Source organism: Carassius carassius, chromosome 45, assembly GCF_963082965.1.
Source record: "Carassius carassius chromosome 45, fCarCar2.1, whole genome shotgun sequence".
NCBI classification, from domain to species: domain Eukaryota; kingdom Metazoa; phylum Chordata; class Actinopteri; order Cypriniformes; family Cyprinidae; genus Carassius; species Carassius carassius.
The window spans coordinates 17,676,583-17,701,484 of NC_081799.1; the positions used below are offsets into that span (position 1 = coordinate 17,676,583).

General features: G+C 38.1%; 1 protein-coding gene across 8 annotated transcripts in view; it reads right to left on the reverse strand.

Annotated features, from left to right (window-relative positions):
* Positions 1-24,902, reverse strand: part of cux1a (cut-like homeobox 1a) — a 131,965-nt gene that overhangs the window by 38,729 nt on the left and 68,334 nt on the right. For all 8 annotated transcript variants that reach the window (XM_059539519.1, XM_059539525.1, XM_059539524.1 and 5 more), the window contains exons 4-8: positions 18,585-18,663; positions 14,479-14,616; positions 11,141-11,303; positions 10,080-10,147; positions 9,898-9,964 (exon numbers count right to left, since the gene is read on the reverse strand). In XM_059539519.1, the coding sequence (XP_059395502.1) occupies positions 9,898-9,964; positions 10,080-10,147; positions 11,141-11,303; positions 14,479-14,616; positions 18,585-18,663 (515 nt within the window). The remainder of the gene's footprint in view (positions 1-9,897; positions 9,965-10,079; positions 10,148-11,140; positions 11,304-14,478; positions 14,617-18,584; positions 18,664-24,902) is intronic.

The following is a 24,902-nucleotide window of genomic DNA, read 5'->3' on the forward strand; positions in this document are numbered from 1 at the left end:
TCAGATGAGCTTAACTCGGCTTTGTGCGCACTTTTAAGCACGTGACTCTGGCATCTCATGGTTGATACTGCATTGGAGTTTCATTGTGGCGAAAAAAAAAAAAAGTAAAGAGAATACTATGTAGTACTACTACAAATTATTATTGAAACTAAATTATTCACTCCAATTACATGATGGCTTTCTAACATCAATGTGAAACCCCATTTTTTAAAATGTGACATTTCAAAGTGAAACAGAATATTCAACAATAGAACGGGACTTTTTTTTTTTTTTTACTCACTGGGAATTAATTGTATTATGAAAAATGGCCATTACACACCAGAATGGCACTAAAAAAAATGTCTAAACATCTATTAAAATAGACTGCAATTTTTTTTTTTGATATTATGTGCACTGATTAATTTCTCATAATATGAACCAGCACATTTAAGGAAACTAAATATAGCCAATTGCAATTTCACTTCACCTTTAAAAACTAAAATGTTCAATAATGTAGATATTTATTATTTAACATATTTAGCTAGCTTCTTTCCCTCTGAGCTTTACCAAACCCAAATAGTTAAATATAAATCATTAAATAATGCAAGATCATCACAGATTTTGGAATTATGGAATATAATACTCCTTTAAACCTAAAGACTGCAGATCAGAGGTTTATTTTATGCATTAACAGTGTCATGATCTCGTCACGGCACTGAATACAAAAATACAATCCCTCTTAAATACAGTGTAAAGAGGCACTCATTCTTTCTCTCTTGCTCACACACATGATTGTGAACCTGCATAACCTAATCTCCTCTCATTTCTGCTCTCGTCAGCTCATGTTCACTCCCTCCTTTATGGGCCCCACTGTAAAAACACATTAAATGATGACCTTAAAGGGGCCATATTCGACACTTTCATAGTATTTTCTGTCTTTACTTGAATTCATTAACATTAGTCAAGGTTTCTTGCACTGAAAACAATCATAATTTAGTGTAACGCTCTCTCTTTGACCCTAACATATAAACAGCCTGTTTTTGCTACTGTATCTTTGAATTCTATATGCAAATGAGCTCTGCTGTGATTGGCTGACCTGTCGTGAACTGTTGGTAGCAATTTTTGTTATATTTATATTTATGTTTCAAGTGGGAGGTTTGCATATTAGAGTTCATCAACGTTCTTCATAGAAATTTAATTTCAAAAGACCAAAAAATTAAATCCGTGATATGTCCACTTTAACGATGAAAAGATAAGGACGAGAACTGCGTGAGACATGCGTAACTCCCATTGGAGCTCAGCCTTCAAATCCAGCATGTTCTGCATCACCTCGAACCGGGAGGCCAGAGGTTATCTGCAAGATCATTTATTCTGATTATTTCATCATGTACATACGAACACACTACAATGTAGGAAAGTCCAAAGAAATAAAAGTGCGAACGTAATCCAGGAACACATAAACACAACTTCTTTTGTTATTCTATGAACTACCGCTGATGAATAGAGCGTATTAACACTTACTGCATTTGATTATTGTATTTGGTCGTCTCTCGCCTGATAAATTATGAGAACCAGCTGCTTTGATTTTGACCTTTTCCATCCAGCATGGCTGTCAGAAAGGGGAGGTTAACTCGGCGCTCGGGCGAAGCTAGCGAGAGAGAGGTCCAGGTTACATGCATCCTCTGGCTGTAATTCAACTCTTTCAGGCCATTCTCTCTCTCCCGTCTTGCTCGAACTCACTCTCATTCGCTCTCTCCCCAGTGTCTTTGTTTCTGTTGCGGATCAAATCCCCCTGGGCTGGTACGACATTTCACAGATTTAGCCCATTAGATTTCCATTTTGCTCTCTTTCTCCATTTGGCCCCTATCTTATGGAGCCAGTGTAGGCTTTATCCTGGTGGGGTTTTTTGTCCTCCCATCCTCTCTTAACCTTCTGAAGGCTGGAGTGGTAAGAAAACCCTCGGGTTTGATTTTTTCTCCTCTTGTTGAGTGTCTGACCTCCAGGAGATACAAAAAATCTAATTTTTAAGTGTCATTCCTCACTAACTCTCAAAACAACAAACATCATCGACCCAATTTTTTCTCGACAGCAATCACACAGGTGTATAATCATCTCCTAAGGAGTTTTCAAGAGTTTTGTTCAGGAGTAAATTAAATACTAAAGATGTTGATTTACCTGTTATTTCATTATAATGAGATACTCAACCTTACCAATAATAGTTTTTCCTTCAATTTCTGAAGGAAACACAAAGCGTAAGTGCTTTGTGGTTTAGAAAAAGTTCTTAACCATTAAGTTAAGTGTAAAAAATGTAACTATACATATACACTGATAAATATGAAACGTTTAAAAGTTAATTCCAAACATTAAATAGTCTAAACAAAGTCAAACAAATTAAGGAAAAATTAAATTATAAATATGAAAACACTGAATCGTTATATTAAATTAGAAGAAAACATATTTTACAGTTTTCCAAAACTTGCAAAGTATCAATACATGGTTGTTAAAGGTGGTTCTTACTGGCACCTAAAAAAAACAACAACAAAAAACACCAAATCTCTATTATTTTGATCCACAAATATTGGTCGGCGACTTCTGGTTATGGAATTTTTTCACCAGTTTTATTGACAGCCAGATGAAAATTGCAATGTTTACTGGTTGGAAAAGTAACAGTATATTGTTCCTCTACAAACCACACAATGTGAGGTATCATTTTTGTTTATAATACAAATAATGCAGTACAGGTCAAATGTCACAAAGTTAAATGCTCAAGGTTTATGGTTCAGAATCCCATAACCATTGGTATAAGCAATAGAGATGTTAGTTTAGCTATTCATTTTAGTTTAGTGTACTAAAGTGTATCAAGCTATATTTGGAAAAATCTATATACCCGCATAATGCATCTGCACAATACTGTGGAAAAATCAGCAAACAATGTAAGAGCTTCTGGGATGGTGAAATGTCTTGCTTGACACAGATGAAATGTTTTCTTTGCACTCAGCCGGCGAGCGTAGATCTGTGCAGATAAATCAGGTGGGTAGGATGAGGTCCTTTGTGTTCCCTGGAGTAATTCAAAACCTGCCAGACTGATGGGAGTACAGACAAATGGATCAGACAGAGCAAAAATCCACCCTCCGAAATGTCACACAACCAACAACGCAGCAGAGACCCTGTCAAGCAAAACACGCTGGATTCGGAGACGAAAAAAGGCTGAGAGGTGCGAACAGGCCTGACGTTGCTCCTCTGCCTGGATGTGAGGGGAATCAAACCATGCTGTTTATCCGAGTCAGTGCTTGTAACATCACAGGATGCACAGAGAAAAGGATCTGAAGGTATGTTCACAGCAAACACATAGTCGCCGCGAGCCCGTGGGGACGGTCATGTCACTGGGAGCCAATGAAATTCGTGTGCACAGCTCTCGCATGCCAGAACCCTGACTGCACCAGATCACTGGCTCAGTGCACTCCTCCACGGTTTACATCTCTCTCACACACACGCCAAGCCCACATAAACCACAAACAGAAATTCACTCTGTCTCTCTCCATTTCTCGCTCTTTATAACACATGCACACATCCCCACCTAGACGCACGCTTGCGATCCAACATCCGCACACAATTCCACAGGCCTCACACACGGCTGCTATTTCTGTAAGCTCCCCATCTACTGCCCATTTGTCTCGTAAAGGACACACTGCAAAACCCAACCTGCCACTTTCATCGCAGAAGAAACAACTTTAATTGCATGTTGTTCCTTTCCAATTCAGTCAGGGAGAAACCAGAGAGAGTTTAACCACGCTGGGAACAAGCACAACAGGCCACACAGCATGACAAACTCAACCCTAAGCCCTAGGATTACTAAAAGTGCCCGAGGTAATAAACTCAATGTATTTTTCAGCTTTGTTTCCTACAAAAAAAAAAAATAGGGTTAAGTGTCAGACTGTTAAGTATGTATATGACAATTGCTAAATATGAAAAATATGAAAAAGTGAATGTTAAAGTGAATATCTTAATGTTGAGGCAAAACTAAATATCTAGTGTCACAAACAAAAACATTAAGCTCAAATACATTCAATTAAAATTACACAAAAATGTTGACTTGTTAAACTTAATATGTAAAAATGGAAAAGGTAAATAAAACACAAATAAGCTGACTAAATTACAAAAACTATTTGTTAAATACAAATGAGTTAAATATAAAAACATTAAGTTAAATTGGAAAGCTAATTTAAACTAATTATTTTAATTCAATAAATAAACATTCAAATATGCTGAAAATGCTGAGTTCTTAAATTAAATATGAAAATGAATAAAATACAAAAACAATTTATTACATACAAATGTTGAGTTAAATATGAAAACAGTAGGTTAAATACACTGAGTTAAGTTGGAAACCTTAAATTAAATAGAAATAATAAAAATTCTAATATGATCATTAAGCATGACTGTATTGAAAATGCAATTTCTTATATCAAATATGAAAATGTTAAATGGAAAAATGGAAATGTTATATTACTAAGCTATTATAAATACTAAGAAAATAGTTAAATATGTAATTATACTGTAATAAATACAAATACAAGTTAAAAACAATGAGTTAAATATAAATACATAAATTAAAAAAATTACTACAACGCCTTTTTAAAGGCAGTCTTTTGAACATATGAAAACATTAAGTTAAATAAAAATTAGTTGAGTTCAATATAAATATGAGCATCTCGGTTAAATATAATCTCCAAATCTGAAGTTTATTATGCTATTTAAAAAGACTGTGATGACTGTGTATCAGCACTGGCGTGTGTTTGTGCAGGCATGCATGGGGCGATGCCCGTATCTGTGCCAGCTGTAGTTACTGTAGCTGGCAGGACATTAATGAGGAGGTCCTGAGGAGGGATGAGAGCAGAGTCTGGGCTGGAAAAGAAAAAGAAGCGGATTACAATTTCAGCACAACACAGAGCCCTGAGAGAGAGAGAACAAGATAGATGGCTGGGACGACAGACACCTCGCGGGCCTGTGAGAAAGGCGGACATTCCACCGTGAACACGTCTGGGAGGGGAGGGAATGTGGGGGAGGGGAAAAGAGAGAGGTCGCATACAAACAGCGAAGCGAATTGAAGCATTCCATTATTACGCTCGACTGAACCCTGCTCCTCTTTTCACCCTGAACCCAAGACACACACACACACCAAATACACACTCTTTGCAGCTGATACCATCCTTCCTTCAGACTGAACTAAAAAAGAGAAAGAGGAAGGGGAGGGTGAGACGACAGGAAGGGATATGGGAGACAAAAATAGGAATGATGTTACTGGACTGACTAGTTAAAGACAAACTGAATGTTAAGAGGGTGAAAACTGGATAAATAAAAAAGCAGGAACTCTACTATCCATCAAAAATGCTTGTATTAGTTTTCTCCACCCACACGGCCTAGATTACATCAGCAGATAAAAAAGTCACTTTAAAGACTGAAAAAGTTGTAAGATTTAGATGGAAAAGCTATGAAATCACCTTTTTTTTTTTTACAATAGCATGCACTGAATTGTTATTCCATTTTATTTGATGCAGTCTTTCAACAAGCACGACCGCAAACATCTCCACGGTTCATATAGGTGATGATCGTTCAATGTTATGGATTTTGTGTCCATACCTGCTGAACACCCAGAGCTAACAGGCCACATCAAAGGCAGAACAACTGCCCGCCGAGGGACTTCCTTTCTCATTCGCTTATTACTGGAGCACTGTGGAGCATGACACATTCTTATGTTTATTTAACTATGCAAAACTCATACAAGAAAGTCTCCGCACCCTTCCCGTTGAGATCCACCTACTACCACTGTAGATGAGCTGAGTTACCAGAGCATGTAAAACCCTGAGGCCAGGAAAGGGCTCTTAGATGGGGGGCGGGATTCCTTTATCCCCTACCAAAGACACATGCACAGAATCACGTAACCTCATTAAGTCAGCAATCACAACAACAAGACAACGATGAAGCCTTGGATTATAGACTTTCCAAGCTTAAGCAAAATCAGATATTTAAAGCACAAAGCCAAATATGTACAGCATATAGACCAAAAAACACTATTAGTAGCAAAACACTTAAAATATTGATGAAATGATGGGATTTAATATAAAAAAATTTTTTAGGAGGATTTCGATATAAGCCAAGAGGAGACTCTTTTGCTAAAGTAAGGAAACTTTGCTTCTTTTGCTCCTATAAACAAACTTGCAAGACTAGCATATCTCAGAGGCGCGCGCACTGCGCATATTACGTGCTGTGTCATCCGCTGAAACGGATCCGCGTATGACAGATCACGGAAGTGAGAGAAGAGTATATCTTACTTTTGAAAAAACACACTTTTGATCTGGTGTAAGTGTACGGGCCAACCAAAGACCCGAGAAAAGTTTGGGATAAGAGGAGAGAAAGAGCGAGGATCAATATTGGTGTTGCATTTTCTAGATGGAAAGAGCTTCGCGACAAACTTCAACTAGAAAGAGATGCCGATCTCGCTTGTGTTTTACTCGACAGGTGAGCTGTTTTGATGCGTATCTTTACAGAAAACATATTGTATAACGATCAACAAGATTAGTATTAGTATTATTACTATCCATAGTCTGATCGCATCATTGCATTGACTTTGTATGTAATCTACTCGCGCAAATCGTTGAACTCGCGTTAAATCCATGATTTATCTTTCCGTCTGATTGATGGCCGTCAGCGGTTGGGTAGAAGACAACAAATCCCATCATTCCATGCTCCTTCTTAGCATCATCAAACCACGCGATTGATATTGTTTTGGTAGTGCGCCCTCTCGTGGCAGGTCCTACAACCTGCACCTTTAAGTGATTATTTTTATAACAATGCATAATCATGAAAATATTATGTACACACACATTAAATTACATATAAATTTGTTCTGAAATGACTTCTACAGATACACAAGCATAATATGCAAAATAAATGGCACTTTTTGGATCGGGCGCTTAAATACTGAATTTTATGTATTATAGCAGGGGTTTTCAAACTGTGGGTCGCGACCCACTCGTGGGTCACGGAATGGAACAAGGTGGGTCGCACAAAGTCACTTGGCTGCAGCTAATTTTGCGTTTCAATGACACACAGACACTAACACAGTTCAGTCTAGGGCTGCACGAATGTGACGAGTGGGGCGGGGCCTAGTGCCATGGGAACAGAGCTAGGCCGGTGGAGTGATTGGGAAATGAGCAACACTCACCGGTCTCAAGAACCACGGAGGAGATCGGAAAGATACAAAAGAGGAGCGATGACAGTGAAGGACGAGAGAGGACCAGGCCTGGGTTTTATTTTGTGTTTGTTTTTTATTTGTGCACGGCAGTCATCCGAGAGGGGCTGTCGCGCTGTTTTGTGTTTATTTGGTTATTAAAACTTTGTTTGATTGTCCGCCGGTTCCCACCTCTTTCCACGAAGGAGTCATCGAGGCGGTGGGCTGGAGTGAGTTCGCCCCCCCCCCCCCCCCCCCCGGCAACTCACTCCAGCCCACCACATCGAGCACCCTCGGCGGCAGACTCCTTCGCCCTGCTCGATGGCACTGCGGATTCACCCCAGCGGCGAAGGATCTTCGGCAGCGCGCCCCTCCTTCCTCCCTGGCTTCGGCACCAGTGTAAAACATTAAAATCTTCACAATCACAGGAAGAAGGAGGCGGGAACTGGGAACCCACTCATCACAACGATATAGCCCACCAACATTAATAATGAACTGCAATATCCTTAGTGTGATTTTCAAATTGCAATTAAGTCCGTGTGCGTTGCGTGTTTTGAAGGTCTCAGAGCAATGTCATTAAAAGGTTCAATCGGTCTTTTTTTACCTATTTCACAATTATTTTAATCTCCAAACTGTTTTAGATAGTTCTGCTTTGCTTCTTATGCTTTTCTAAAAAAGTGTTGGATTGTGCTCCGTTCTCGCCGACACACACGGAAGGATCATGAATGCAACAAAACACAGCAGCGCAGATCACACTTCACTGGAGTGAGCCTGCTTCACGTTTTTATGGACACTACATATTTTAACGCCAGTAAACAAAAATTAAAACTTGTAAATTTGTAGTGAAATTTTCAGTTGTACTCTAAAATAAAATGGTTATTTTTCTTAAATACTTAATTTCTGTCATAAAAATTTTAAGTAAGATTAGGTTTAAAGTAATTTCACTCGTTGTTTTTTTTTTTTTTTTAATATTTTGGTGGGTCGTGAAATATATTACACTTGTCTAGGTGGGTCGTGGAATGGAAAAGTTTGGGAACCACTGTATTATAGTACGAAGTCAATTATAATTTATCATATGGTATTTAATATGCATGGATACAGGATTTTTTTATGCATTGTTATATAGAAAAACACTATTTTCGTATTCAATTATTCAATTGTATACACACACACACACACACAATATACAATACAAATAAAAGTATATTAAGAAAAATATAGAGAAAATAAAATGTACATACATATACATATACATACATACATACATACATATATATATAAGTGTCCGTACACTTGCAAAAAAATACTCAGTATTTTTATAAATACATTTTAATATTTACACTCTCATTCATGCAAATAAAGCTATGAGAATGACTTCCAAACTGTCTTTAAAGTACAATAAACAGTGCATTAAATTCACTGTGACACCAACAATGTTGCTTCATGTTATATCGGAAGCAAAATCATATCCAATGATTTTGCGAATAATAAGTCATTCTTACTTGACAAAAAAATGCCACTTGACATCTTACAAGTTATCAAGTTAATGCTAATAAAGCTGAGGCACCAGGATGAGAAGCAGATAAGAAATCGAATGGAGTGGAAACGTTTTACCTGCCACACTCTCTATAAAAGTCCCCAGGAGAGACCGGGTGGATTGGAAACAGGCCAATGTTACTGAATGACACAATGCGTTTTCTTGTGTGTGCGTCTGTGTGTGTGTCTTACTTGTTTGCGTTTGTGTACACATACACAGTCATATTCAAATGTTTGTGCGCAAGCATGATGAGAGATTTATCTCTCGTTAGATCCGTGTCTTTAGTGATCGTAGATTCAGAAGCGTGTCTTTTCCTCAAATAAACCTCGCATTGACCTTCTGGTTCGACCGCAGCTCCCCAAGGAGGGTTTCTGTGCTAGAAAAAGTGGCTTTTGGACTTCAAAGGTACAGTGCTGGGGGTCTGTCATGGCAGGGTTTGGTTTGATCACAGGTAGTGTAATTATGCCACTCCTAGAGCAGAGAACGGCTTCGAAACAGCCTGCAGCAAGCACGCTCTGCAACAGGATGCATTCCTCAGTTACAGCAAGACAAGGAAATTGCCACCTAACCCCGACCACATGACAGGGAGAGAAGAACACACATATGCAGGCGCACACAAACACACATGCATGACCCAGATCAAGGCAAACAGACACAATGCGCAAACAAAAAGCACGTATGCACATACTGATTTCGCCGCCCACAAAATGTCAGACGATAGTACGAATCCCTTCATTACAGGATTCTCAGAGAATCACTCAGAGCATCTGTGCAAGTTATGAGGGATTGTGTCATCCATTATTCAGTCTTGTGTAGCCATAAAGGCATCATGGGCGGGACGTGAGGACTATTGAATATCAACTTGTCCGTGAATGAAGGTGTGATTTCACCACACTGTGTTTTCCCCCATAATCAAACCTGTCTACAGTAGGATTATGAGCTGTTTTGGTGCAAATCAAAGGGGTGTGTGTGTTTGTCTGTGTCTGTATGGACACGCAAATGTGGGTAAATGTGTGTGCAAAGGTGAGACAAAGACGCAGCACGCCTAGCAGACAGTCGAAGAAATACAGGAAGAGGAATCCGAGCCATTTTGGCACTAATCCACGCTGTCTCCTGCTGTGTCCCGTCAGAGTGAAAATGGGTTACTCACTTTGCTGTGGATTCTTCATCGTATTTCGTCTTCAGTTCATGGAGTTCTGCCTGAGTTGCTTCAAGTGCTGCGCAACAAATGAAATGCAAGTCAGTAAAACAGGCTTAAAGAACTCAACTATGTCAAATTACATTTATGTAATTGTCAAAACAACCAACTTGACGGTGAATATATTAGCAAACCTGTTTGTAAGGACTTCGTTTTCATGTCCAAGTCTTCTGTCCTGCTGTCCTGGTTCTGCTGTGGCCGACTGCATAGACATACAGAAGGACAATTAGAACAACTGTATGTTGACAATTAAAACAAATATCCCAACATACATTAATGTACAGACAGGATAGTCACATTAACTCACATTTTATCTAAAGCGACTAATAAATGAGGACAATAGTAGTTAATCAAAATTAACAAAAGAACAATAATATGCAATAGGAATACAATACCGAACGCTATTGTTAGACGGTAATTTTTTAAATAATTAAAAAGAAAAGTTGAAAGAATTGGAAAAGAATAGAGAACGCTAGTGTTAGAGGTTCCATTTTTAAATAAAAAGAAAGCAAACGGAATAGAGATAGAGGGACAAGTTTTTTTTAAGTAAATAAAAAAGAAAACGCAGATAAAATAGAAATAGAATTGAGAGTTGCATAACCTTTTTAAATGTTTAATGACTAGATATTTCTGATGTGGACAAACAGCTATGTTTCCAAAGTAAGCTTACTACTGAACTACCAGTGTTATTTTACTATCAATAAGATACTAAAATTATTTTACTATATGTTGGCACGCTGCCCAATAGTGTATCAGCGCCGACAAAATACAAAAATAGTTATTCATATTTTGAATTCGTTTTTGTTTTTATTTTTTCATTGACATTTTAGTTACAATTTTGTGGTGTGTTTATTAGCTTATTATAGTTATTATTTAAGTTTTAGTTGTAGGCATCAAACTAAACAAAATGAAAATGGGAAATTATTATTATTTTTTTTTTATGTATAAAGAATTTAGTTACAAAGGCACATATGATTCATGAAAAATACAATTAAAAATTCATAAACATGAACTGAATGCTGAACAAATTGATGATGCCCAAAAATTTTGCTTAAGAACTGAAAAATTTATTTTCTAACTCGCTAAATTGCTATCTAGGAAGTCAGCTTGCTAGTTTTTGAAACACAGCCTATGAATTCATAACGCAATCATGAATATTATTGCCATATTGGATTTGTGCAATGGTCAGGCTAACCTCTCCTTGTCTGCATAGTTGTTAGGAAGGTTTTCCCCTTTGCTTTCCCTCTCTTCTCTTCCTGATGAGTCCTGGTTGTGATCGGGAGCTTCCTCTGTATTCTTGGCCTGCAGAGAACGCTCATACTGCTCCAACTTCTCTTTAAGTGCTTTAATAGTGACTTCTGTAGGAGAGAAACAGAGAGAAGCTTGAAAAGGAAAGACAGTGAAGACCTAAGGGTGTGTGGGGTTTAGGTTTTGTCTACACTGTGTCCCCCAAGGATAATAAACCCTGAAATGGGCCAAGAGGAAAACCACTTAATAAACATACTAAATTATATCTTTAAGGAACAATTCACCCAAAAATGACAAAGCTGTCATCATTTACTTACCCTCAAGTCGTTCCAAAACCATATAGCTTTTTTTCTACCATAGAATACAAAAGGAAAAATGAAGACTGCGGTAGTTACAATGAATGGGGACTGAAGCTTCAAAAGGACACAAAAGCACCATAAAAGAAGTTAATTTGACTATATTCCAATTCTTCTGAAGCCATGGGACAACTTTGTGTGAAACCAAACCGAAATTTAAGACATTTTTCACTGAAAATCAGACTCAATGTGCAATTCTCGAGGAAACAGCTTACTTGAGGGAATATTATCAGTGAATAATGTCAAAAATAGCAGTCTGTTTTTCACCCAAAGCTACTTTATGACTTTAAATCCAACAGACAAGTCATATGAACCACTTTTATCATACATTACTGGAGCTTTTTCATCATTTATGAGGCTTGAAATCTCAAATAACAATTCATTGTAATGGCAAGGAAAAGAGCAACCAGCGCATTCTATGAAATTGCTTGGTTCCTATTCTTTGTTAGGAAGTGATTTGAGTTTGAAACGGTTCCAGGTGAATAAATTGTATTTTCATTTAATTGTAAATAAATGCTAAATCAAGAGGGTTACATTTATGTTTATTTATAAATGAGGGCAAGAGGATAGAAAATGTCATTAGATCAGTTAAAAAACAACTGAAGTCAAGGGAAAGTCCCCCCATGATAGAAAAATGTGTGTTTACATGCCTACACACACACATCCACACAAAATATCCCTGATAGAGAGCTTTTTCCTCCTCTCTCCGTCTCCTGCACAGCCATCTGCGGTGATTTAAACTCCAGCACTTCAGCGCTGACACATAATCAATGAGCAGCAGTCCCACAAGAGCCCTTTTAGACCCTTAAATGTTAAACTGGACTTTAAACACTGGGAGACTGGAGGATCACTGACCTGAGAAAGATCAGTGTGTAGAATAGGAAGGATTACCTAGCGGCCCGCTAAGACAGAAACACACCTGTGTGTGTACACATACATGTTTGTCTGCGACAGAGAGGTCGCATGTGGCGTCACCTACAGCTCATGCGGGACAAATAAAATACTGCCGTTATTGAACTGTTTCGATTAGGGGAATTCCGCAGATGGTGAGGGAGCAATTCCTCCCTCTTGTTTACATTAAAAAAAGAAACATGTCTGGCTGAAACAGCAGTGGGACAGAAATAGAGCTCAGATGACTACAGCTCATTTGAACAAAAATAGGGCCCTGTCTATGTGGATACACTTATGTGGCCTGCCAACATGACATATGCGCAACTCATTTAATTTGCTAGGTACAAATAAATCCTGCTTTTACAAAATAAAAATGTTACAAACAGCATTTAACTTCCATTATGTGTCAATCTTGAGTGCAACCAAATATTTATCAGGAAGTAATGTAGGTATTTAATACAACTTGATTTTATTCATTAGGATTTGATGGTGAAAAGTAGGCAGAATGATTAATACATTAAAATAAGTAATACCGTAAAAATGTTATTATAATTTAAATAAACTTTTCTTTTTCATCTTGGCTGAGCTTTCAACGTTGTTATGGGAAAGGATGAAGCTGAATGCTTAGTTCTTGTCACATGACCTGCGGTGCGCTTGCGGCATTCTGAAAAGTTGAGATGTTTTAAACTCAATGCGGTGCGCATCGCGACCGCGTCGCTTCCATTATGAGCGCGCATACCGCGCGCCTACATTGGAAATAACGAACTTGAGCGCGCAAAAGACGCGATATGTGAACAGCCCCTAAGAACTGTGGTCTTCTACAGTACTTCAAATGTGCCGTGGAGAGTCACAGAAAGTGACCGAATTCAGGAACATTGTTGCGGCATCTCTCAAGCAACGAATAAACACCGCTAACTTGGAGAATGCAGTGAAAACTCCTCTTCTCGCATCTGCCCTAGACCCTCGGCACAAACATCTCAGGTCTCTCGATGAAAACATGAGAGAAGTAAGAAAAGAACATTATCAGAACATTTTCCTTGATGCGAGTGTTGCGGATGCAGTCGCCACGATGAAGAGGATGCAATGCTCACTCGTCGGAAAAGGCTGAGTCAGTTCTTCAGCGATGATTACAGAGAGTCCAGCCGAGACGAGTGGGAACAGTTCTTGCTGGAGCCATGTATTCCACCAGATGAGGATCCCATTCAGTGGTGAAACGAAAACACGAAGCGCTTCACAAAACGTATTCGCTTAGCACACCATTATTTGTGAGTCCCGCCAACATCTGTGCCGTCAGAGCGAGTTTTCTCCGCGGCCGGCCTTATTGTTAACAGACTAAGGAGCCGACTTTCCCCCGATCATGTTTACATGCCCGTGTTTCTTAACAAGAACATGTAAAACAATAGAAAAAAAAGCCAAAAAGATTTGCTGACAGTTTCAAAGTTTCAAAGTTAAGTGTAGGCTACGTTCTACAATAGCCTAATTGCTGCAGGCTGCTTTACTTTTTTTCTTTGTTCACTTTTTTTTTTTTTTATCTGTAGGCCTACTTTTGTTTGTTTGCACAAATTGTTAAAGGTTTTCAGCTACAAAACACGATGTGTAATGTTCAAGCTTATTGTGTGTAAGCTTGTTCAAAATGATGGAAACAATAAATGTTGCTGAAAAATAACGTCTGTCTCATTAAACTTAATTTAAATAAACGAATATTCAAATATTCGTTTTTTGTGAGCTCAAATATTCGAATGTGATATTTGCGGAAAACGCCCATGCCTACTTAAAAAGCACATATTCTGCATGACCATATTCTACATCCCTAAAGCTACTCAATACCAAAACTTAACAACCACTTTACTAACTATTAACAAACAGCAAATTAGGAGTTTATTGAGGCAAAAGTTGTAGTTAATGGTTGTTAATAGCAAGAACTGGACCTTAAAATAAAGTGTGACCAAAAAAATATATGTTTCATAGGCGATGGAAGTTTTGCATATTTCAATCTGTGGAAAATGTGTCAAAACAGCATTAAGAAGCTTGTGTTTACCTTGGTTTTTAACCTCTGCAATTTCACGTTCATACTCTTGTAGTGTATCTTTGAGCCTCTGGTTTTCTGTCTCCAAGTCGTGCATCTTCCGAGCAGTCACCTGGAGTTGCTGAGCTGCCTCCAGAGCTGAGACAGGATCTGAAACACACACGGGTCAGAACATCGCGTGTACTGCATTCAGAGCAGGTGAAAGGTTCGATTCAGTGTGAGCCAGTCTTTGTGCAGCTCGACTAAATACCTAAAACTGTTTTTGCATTTTTGCGGATTGCCAACCGCAGCTAAAAATGTTAACAAGAAAAACAAACCAAGCCAAAACACGCCAATAAATCCACACCGTGCTCCAGCACCCCGGTTAAGTTCTGCTCCATTAAATCAAACTAACAAAAAAAAGAACCAAAAAGAGCCATGATGTTATCACGGTACCACGCAAGTATTGTTTTCTGGACATGTACCATAGTAATCACAATTTGCTGCCAAAGCAAGGCACTAACAATTGTAATTAAAAACAACAACACACTAAATTATTGCACTAAATAATAATTATAATAAAATTATGCACACTAAAATTAAATACACATTCATTTTACACAATATTTACTGAATATTCAAAAAAAAAAAAAAAACATCTCTTTTAAAGGTTAAAAATTATCTGACATCTGTGCAACAACCACAATAAACCTGCATTCAGTAAATATATTAATGTTTTATTTTTTTAAATCAATAAAAATAATAATTTATTATTTCTTATCAAATGATAAATAAATAGATTGACAAATCTGTTGATTCATTCAAATGCCGGCAACAATCACCAGCTGCAGAAATTTCAGATTAGCAGGTTGTAAAAGAAGTTATACTAATTCATATTTGGCAGGGTGTTAATTTGTTGCTTTCATAAAGGGAAGGCGATGCTAAGTGAAAGGGGGGTAGAACGCAGCAGTGCTGTGGGACCAAGGCCAGCCCTCCGCACTGAAGGACTAAGACATTCTGACACACACACATACGCTTTTTTATCACAGTCTGTCCCCCTCAAATGCTAATTGCTATATGACTAATTATGGCCCTGTTCCCGTTGATTTTCCTTAATGAGACTGCCAAGTTAATTATGTAATCAAACTATTTTATTAGCCCCTGCAGAACATGAGAGTGAAAGAGACAGAGTGTGAGAGTAAAATTAGAGAAGGAAAAGCTGACGGAGAGGAGTGTCAAATAAAACATGTCATTCCTGTACATGTTCTATGTGAAGTTACAGTCGATATCGAAGTTTTCGGCGCACATCCCTCCCACTCTCTGTATTCTCATCTAAAGGTACAGGAAACGCTGATGGGGTGTGTTATGTGTGATGTGCATGTGTGGTGCGTGAGAGTGTGTCATATCTAAAAACTGCAAGAGGAAGTCTGAATGATATGCTGTCATAGTGTGTTCCCTTTTGTAGTCGTGGCAACTGCCATTTCAGCTCAACTCGGCTCGACGGGCGGCCATGAGTGTCACTCAATTCTGAACGTGACTGTCATGTGACTGAAATGACCAGCCAATTCAAATCTGATTTACACAGGCACATCAATTTGGATGCGTGTCATTTGATGTACAACACATTACCACAAGCACAATCCTTTCGGTTAGGTTGTCGTCTGAAGCTAAACTGAAGTCACTGAAAGAAACTAAAGGACAAGTGGGAACATACAGATGCTTTAAAATCTATCATAGCATCTATGAGACACATTCAGCCTCTAAAAGCAAAAAAAAAAGAATTCAATGAAAAATATTAAAATAATCCTAAGGTTGAACCCTAAGGTAAAAGGAACAACTGTGTTTAAAAGCAGGAGTGAATCCTTTAAATTATTGTTACAGTGTGAACAGAATACTCCTGAATCTCTCCTGAATTCACAATGGCTGAGTTAGTGATTATCAGGGCAATGTTTTGACATCTTGTGGGTGTAAACAGGAAACACAGATATATCTTCTCACATTTATACACAGTATAATTTAACATTTACAATGTATTGTATATACAGCATAGTCTTTTGAATAAGTTAAATATTGGCATTAAGTTGCCTGAAACACTTCCAAACATTACCGCTAACACACACCACAATGCTCACACACACGGAGACCTACACAGTGTACCAGTGTAACTATCACAAGATAATTTGTCAAGCTGTGATCACATTCACAGACACATAGACAAGACTGGACAAGCTCCAGATTTCACAGATAGAAAAAGACATTCTCAGACTAGACCTCCCACTCCAACATCCTGCAACACACACACACACACACACACACACATATACAGCTCCCTCTCAAATACTTACTAAAAAATAGAGATGTTCATTTCGGTTATTTTTCCTAACCAAAAACCAATGCTCATTAACCAATTATTAACTGTTAACAGTCAGTCAAACATATGGGGGAGAAAAAATACACTGCTCAGTTTAAATATTTAATAAAATCTGTGCCGGTAATTGTTAACGCGAGTGAAGTGCTGCTTAATAAATAATAATTTGGCATTCAAATACATTGCGAATACGGAAACATTTGAATTTGTCGAATGAGACACCCAAAGTTTGTTTCAATTTCGTTTTAGAATAAATTAATTTGTTTTGGCGCATCGTTTTTATTGCTATAGCTTGTTAAAGGCATATTTTTAATTCTTGTTCTTATCTAAATAGGCCTACTGTTAATTGAAAGGATTTTTTTGTTGAATGAGGGGAACTTAAGTAGCCTAACTTTGTTTACAGTGTTTATTATAATGTTTGTAAACATTTTGCGTCAGCATTAGGCATATTATTGAATGAAAAAATAAAATACAATTTGTAATACGCGTATTAGGCCTATGTTTTCTTTTCTCTAAAAAAACATTTTATATGTGTAGCATATTTTAACCATGCAGCAAACCTTTCTAAATATTTTGATAAATTACTGAAAATAAATAAATTACTTTTTAAATCATTTTACTGATTGCATTAATCGGTCAAAATTCTTGACGGTCGGTTAACCGGTTAAAATGAACATCCCTAATAAAAGGGGAAGTCGTGGCCTAGTGGTTAGAGAGTTTGACTCCTAACCCTAGGGTTGTGGGTTTGAGTCTCAGGCTGGCAATACCATGACTTAGGTGCCCTTGAGCAAGGCACCGAACCCCAAACTGCTCCCTGGGCACCGCAACATAAATGGCTGCCCATTGCTCCGGGTGTGTGTTCAAGGTTTGTGTGTGTTCACTGCTGTGTGTGTGTGCACTTTGGATGGGTTAAATGCAGAGCATGAATTCTGAGTATGGGTCACCATACTTGGCTGAATGTCACGTCACGTCACTTTTAAAAAAAAAAGGTAATCAAACGCACTTGCGCACATTTCCATAAACACAGATATGCCGTTGTGTTGGCCCGGGATCTCCAGACCGCAAGCATTGTGGTAATTTAGGGATGTATTAAGTAGTTGTGCAGGCAGACAGTCTAACCTGCTCCAACAGGCCCAGGCAGCACTGTCTGTCTGTCTGCCTCCTTGTCGCTCAGCAGATGTGGGCGGAGCTACACAGCTAGATGTGTGTGTGTATCTGAGGGAGGTCTGAAGGTTCCCCAAGCTGAAGTTTAGTTCAGCCAGAAGTCGTCTCTCACCACACTCCACAGTCACACTTGCTTAACAGGGGTTTGATACATTATCCACACTCGCTTGTGGTGAACTTCACTAAAGATGCTTTGGGATGTCACATGAACCTTTGCGGCACCATTAACTTATTATAGATCAGTGCGTCAGAACATTACCATATAAAAACTGAGGATCCAGAGGCCATTATCTTACTGTTAGAAAGCCAATTCAGAAGATTAAAAGGTGTTTGTCGGGGCAATGAAAGCAGATTTTTTTTAGAATCCAAGTTCCTCCGTGTATGGGGTTTGGAACGGAGTGGGTCTCTAAAGCCATAGAAGTCATTAAGACGACCTGTGCGCATGCATGTGTGTGTGTTTTAGACACTAGAGATGGAGGTCTCATAAATATGACTGATGTGTTTACAGTATTCTCGCCTCAGTGAAACACTACAGCAGTGTGTATGTGTGTGTGTGTGTGTGTGTGTGTGTGTGTGAGCAGCCAGCTCAGAGCGAGCCGAGACATACCTGGGACATCGATTAATCTCTTGTACACGCTGAGGAAAGCAGCCTCTGATTCTTTACTTCTTTTACTCAAGACGTCAATCTGAAACAATGAGGAAAAAAAAACAGAATAACTGAATTGCATGTGCTTGGAACTGCAGGCATGGTAACAGCATTAGCAACCAGGTTGAAATTTGCATACATTAGCAGCAATGACGAGTCCATTAAAGATGGCCATATGGAAAACAGCCTAGAAAAAGAGATTTTGAACTCACTTACCACCTATTCGACCTAAATAAAACAGCTAAGTGTACATAACCATGACCCTTTCCATTCACACACGGTAAATCATTTATGTTTTGACGCGTGCGATATTTTTCCAAGTGCTGGGTCGAGGCATTTTGGGGGCATGCTTTAGGTGTATACGCTGGGACCATTTCTGGTTCGCTTTATATAGAAGGTAATTATCAAGTATAAATCCAAACCCCTGTGAGCATGAGATGACAGAAACAGGTAATGAGGGAATCTGATAATGAGAAGAACTTTTGGCCTTAATATAGAGTGCTGCAGACGAGTATGTATGGGCAAATTACATACTGTATCTGGGTTACGGCTCCCACTGCAAGGAGAGGCTTTTATCATTTCCTGAAGATAGATGATTTTCAGAATGGTGGCCTCAGTCACTGAGGTGCCGCCCACTAACTTAATCTAACTGTCAATTTGGCGAAAGATGAACAATCACGGTCTTAACGGATGTCAATAGAAGGCAAAGCAGATTAAAAATACTCATAATATTTAACAATAAAGGTTCCTACTTGAGCTTCAATGATAACATGCAACATGAAAAACGTGTTAACCTTTGATAACGTCCCCTGTGGGATTATAGGAATTAATTACAGAAATAATATAAATATAAATAATAATAAATAATTAACTAGTTCAATAAAATAATTATTTCATTATTTCATTAAAAATAAATAAATAAATAAATAAATATATATATATATATGAAAGGAAGAGTGAGAAAGTATGAGAGAAGAGGGAAAGGTAGTCAGTATAGGCTCTTCAGTTTACACAGCTCTAATAAAGACACTGACCTCTCTTAATCTGAATACACACAGCTGTGGTGATTCTGGCCAGATTATGATAACATCATCCAACTGCCTTCTCTTACGGTACGACCAAAAACTACCCTGTTGTCAACCATCTTGTCAACATAATGTTATTTTACTATTGATTTCGATACATGTGATGATAACAGGTTGCTAAGTTAAAAGGGTGATTCTCCAATAATCAAAAAGAATAAAACAGTGTACATAAATACTGGGTGTGATTATTAATTTTAATTACACTGGAATTTTAAAACATTTTTTCATGCAAGGATGCACTGATATCAAGAAGAATTATGGTAACCAATAAATGGGAGATATTCAAGTTTTTTATTATTTTGTCTAAATAAACGTAAAATATAGCATTAAAATAAATTGTTTTAAATGCTATAAGAAAATTCAGGCATCACAACATCAAAATGCAAAGTACGAAAAATTATATTAAGTTAATATAGTGGATAAAATATCATATTGGGGCTTGTCGCACTGCATTCTGGGACTGCTTGCTCCAAAATGGGTATGATTTTTGGCTAAAATGAGTATTTTGTGAGGCAGCATAATTAGGTTGCCTACCTTTTGGGACAGCTTTGGAGTTGGAACCAATACTGCTTCTGTAGGCAGTTCACTAAGTTTTGCAACAGTACAGAAACAGTATTTCCACCCAATATAACACTTCTTAAGCTGCTGAGAACTGCATTTATCAGTGTGACAACCAAAGGCAGGAGAAATGTCTTGGATCGACACATCAAAGTGATTGTCTTCAGTAGGGTGTGGTGAACCGCATATAGAAATTATAAAATGCCATGGCAGCACTTTCCCACTGTACTGTATGTCTCTGATAATGACAGCATGCTGATGACAATGTGCTGTAGAACCAGCATGCAGTCTGGCCCAACTGGGCCAAATCTAACAAACTGGGTCAAACCTGACAGGAAACAAGGACCCAAATCAGTACAGCCTGTATACAGTAATTTAGGAGCTGCTAAAAACTGAACCAAATCTTCACCTAGCTTAACCCAAGTTCTACATTTTAACAGCTGGAGCAAAGACCTGTAAAAATCCAGGACATTGAGATGAGTATGTGTTATGAGTTATAATTCGATAGGAAAACCAAAATTATATGTTTGTTATTGTTTACCACTATAAAAATAATATTGAATATTAATACAAATTATAAACTATTATAATAAAGAATATAAAATATAAAATTAATTAATATAAAGAATATACAATTAATTATAAAAAATATTATTTAAAAAAATTTATTAAATTAAAAGAACAACTGAAATTAAACTAAAATTTGTTTCCATGAAGTAAAACTATTAAAAATATTTAATAATTTTATTTTTTTTGCAAATACCACTAGAATATCATTACACCATAGATCAAATATTTAAAAAATACCATTATAATATATAAAAATAATATAACAACTAAAAATTAAAAATTGTAAAAATAATAACATATAATAACATTTTACAAGTTCCACTTATATCACTATACTATAGTAAACTTTGCTAATTATAAAACTTCAAACATTACTACAGTAGATACTAGTTATTACATTAACAATAAAAATAACTAAATTCAAATAAAAGCTCAAATTGAAAAAATCTGAAAAACTAACAATAATGGCATAAAAACTATCGACAACTATAAGACAAATTAAAATAGAACTAAATATCAATTAAAATGCTCTAATATTCTAAATACATTATAACTCAAGGTTTTTCACCATTCTGGTACTCAGAACTTGAAAGAGTTCTTAAAACTCGGGTTTATCGACATTTCAGTTGTTTTTACATGACATCAAAATGGTCACTGTTACGTTCCACGTGGGTTTTGTTTACATTTAGTCTAGAGACTAGCGACACGCTAGTGTGCTTTGCACGTGTGAATGATTGGTGCTCATTATCTTCTCTCTGTGTTTTTAGTCTTCACTCTGCTGTGATTGGCCTAGCAGTATGTCACTCATCATTCCCTCATTAGGGGCGGCGTCTGGGAACCAATCAGAGTTTGCCAGATGACTTCAAAAGAACGACCTGTTCATTCATGCTCGCTCTCTCTCTCGCAGCGTTTTGAGCGCTCTGTATGCGGCTCTGTTCACCTTCACCATTCTGATCACGACTCGCTTGTTTTTTTTTTTAAACTAAGAACTATGTGAAATCCTGTACTCGATAAGTTAGTGAGATATGTATGTGTCGCTCTGTTCATCTGTTCTTTGGAACTTGACTTGTTTACTTTTGAGATAGCAAAACTGAGAACTGTGTGTTCAAGTTCAACACCACGAGGTTGCCTATAAGCTGCTCTTTTGGTAAGAGAATGTCAGGTTAGTATTCCGCGGTATACATAACGCCCGTAGTGGTAACTTGTTAGACACACTAGGTTAGGAGTGAGTGGCACTCCCTGTATGTTTTGTTATTTAGCTAGTTTATTTAAGTGCCCGCATGCACTGAAGATCTCGGTTTTCTTTTCACATTTTTCTTTGTTTAGGTTTAGGATCAGCATAAGGATTGTTTTGTTATACTCTGTTCGTTTCTTTGGCGCCACTTTATGTTCTCTTACTCACAATTTTTTTTTAAACTGTTTTCTACTCTTGAGTCTGTACATAGCGCACTACATTTAACATTCACGAACTGGATCTAGTGGCTTCGGCTTTTTGAAATAAATTCCAGTTTTAATTCATCAAATCGAGTGTGTCATGTGTTTATTCCATCCTACTCAGACATCAGCAGTGGTTTCAAAATAAGTGTTGCGAAATACCAACTAGACATTAAAAGTTTGTAACATTTAATGGGGGCTCATCCAGGATTTAAATATTGATATTAATATTCATATTTTTTCCAGAGTTATTATTTGGAATATTTACTGCTGGCGTGAGTGGTGGAATGACCATGACAGAACTTTTCGTTAGAGTCGATGTTCGTGATGTAGCCTAGTGAGCGGATGGGCTGGTTGAGTATATTAGTGATTTGATAGGAATAAGTATGGCTGACTTTGACTTGGATACTTTTGTTAGCGCACCCACAGAAGAACAACTTAGTAAATGCAGGAAAGAGGATCTGGTACTGATCGCTGCTCACTATAAACTTGCTGTCTCGAAGCAACTGCGTAAACTAGAGGTTAGGTCTGCTGTATCTCAGGGGTTGGTGGAATTAGGTGTTCTAAAATAGTCCGCAGGTGTCGGTGAAGGTATCTCCGATTCTGACGGTCGCCCTGGTGAGGAGAAGCGGAGCGAAACGGCTGAGGTGGAGGACTCTGAAGCCAAGGCTGTTTTGCCGCTTTCCGATCCTTTTTCTCCTGGCTCAGATGAGTCTGAAAGAGGTGATGCGCGACTGAAAGTTCGTTTAGCGCGAGTGCAAATGGAGGCACACGAACGGGCGGAAAGCCGTCGAATTGAGGCAGATCTGAAATACCGACTTGAAATCCGCAGGCTCGAAATCGAGGCGGAGACACAGATTAAGCTGCGTGAACTTGAGCTGAGTGCAGCTAATAGGACACCTATTCCGGTTACGCAACCCTCGCAGACTGCTGATGCTGGCACGGCGGGGACCACTTTTGAGGTCAGTAGACACATTTCACTAGTACCACAGTTCCGAGAAACAGAAGTTGATTCTTACTTTAGTGTATTTGAGCGGATTGCATCTACGCTCCATTGGCCTAAAGAGGTTTGGCCTCTACTATTACAGTGCAAGTTAACCGGTAAAGCTCAAGATGTTTGTGCTACACTTTCCTTAGAGGATAGCTTGAATTATGAGCTAGTGAAAGTTGCGATATTACGCGCATATGAACTTGTACCAGAAGCCTACCGACAGCGTTTTAGAAGTCACAAAAAACACTTCAGCCAGACTTTTGTTGAATTTGCAAGGGAGAAAGGAATTTTGTTTGATAAGTGGTGCACATCTAGCAAAGTAAATGATTTTAAAGACATGCGAGAACTTATTCTTTTAGAAGAATTTAAGAATTGTATTCCTGAGCGTGTTGTCGTTTACTTGAATGAACAAAAAGTCACGTCTTTATCTCAAGCCTCTGTCTTGGCAGATGAGTTTTCCTTGACGCATAAAAATGTGTTTACTTCAGTATGTTCTGAGAAGACTGCTGTCCAAGTGAGTTCGAGTAGTCCGTCTCGACCGAAACCAGTTCCTTTTAAGTCCAAGGAGGATCGAGAATGTTTTTATTGTCACAAACCTGGCCATTTAATCGCTGATTGTATTGTGCTGTAACGAAAACAGTCGAGTTCTGCACCTAAGATTGCTGGTTTTGTGAAACGGATTGATTCTAAAAAGATCGAGTGTAATGACAAGCCTGATTCCAGTTATGCACCTTTTCTGATGGAAGGGTTAATTTCCGTTACGGGAAATCCTGAGGAACGAATTCGAGTTCAGATGCTCCGTGATACAGGGGCTATGCAGTCCTTTATTAGTGGAGATGTACTGCCGTTCTCTGAACAAACCTTCTGTGGCAGTAATGTCCTAGTGCAGGGCATAGAGATGGGTCTCGTTCAGGTTCCGTTACATCGAATTCACTTAGAATCAGAACTGTGCACGGGCTTTGTGAAAGTAGCTGTTCGTGAACGCCTACCTGTGAGTGGGGTACAAGTTATCTTAGGCAATGATTTAGCCGGTGGGAGAATTATGCCTTTGTTGGAAGTCCTTGACAATCCAGTTGCACCCATACAGCCTGATGAATTATCACAGTCATATCCTGAAACCTTTTCAACTTGTGTAGTTACGCGGGCTCAAGCTCGTAAAATAGATGCTGATGATTTAGCTGCATCTTTTATTGCACCTGTTTTTATTGATGATGTTTTGCCTGAGGAGAGTAAAACTGTTGAAAATGTGCTTGTTCAAGATATTCCGTGTGAAAAAATGCATGTGACGCGTGAGAGAATTATTGTTGCTCAAAAGCAGGATAAAAGTCTTCAGAAATGTTTTGCTGCTGCTGTTTCCCCAGAGAAAGCTCGAGAGAGAAAAGCTGCATATTTTGTTGAGAACGGGTTACTGATGCGCAAGTGGTGTTCAGAGATAGCAGATGATGCTGAGTGGAGTACTGTGTATCAGATCGTGATTCCTTCATGTTACCGACAACAAATTTTGTCGTTAGCTCACGATCATGATCTGGCAGGACATTTAGGGATTAAGAAAACTTATCACCGAGTTTTAACGCACTTCTTTTGGCCCAGAATAAAAGCTGATGTCACACAATTTTGGTCGCACCTGTCACGTTTGTCAGA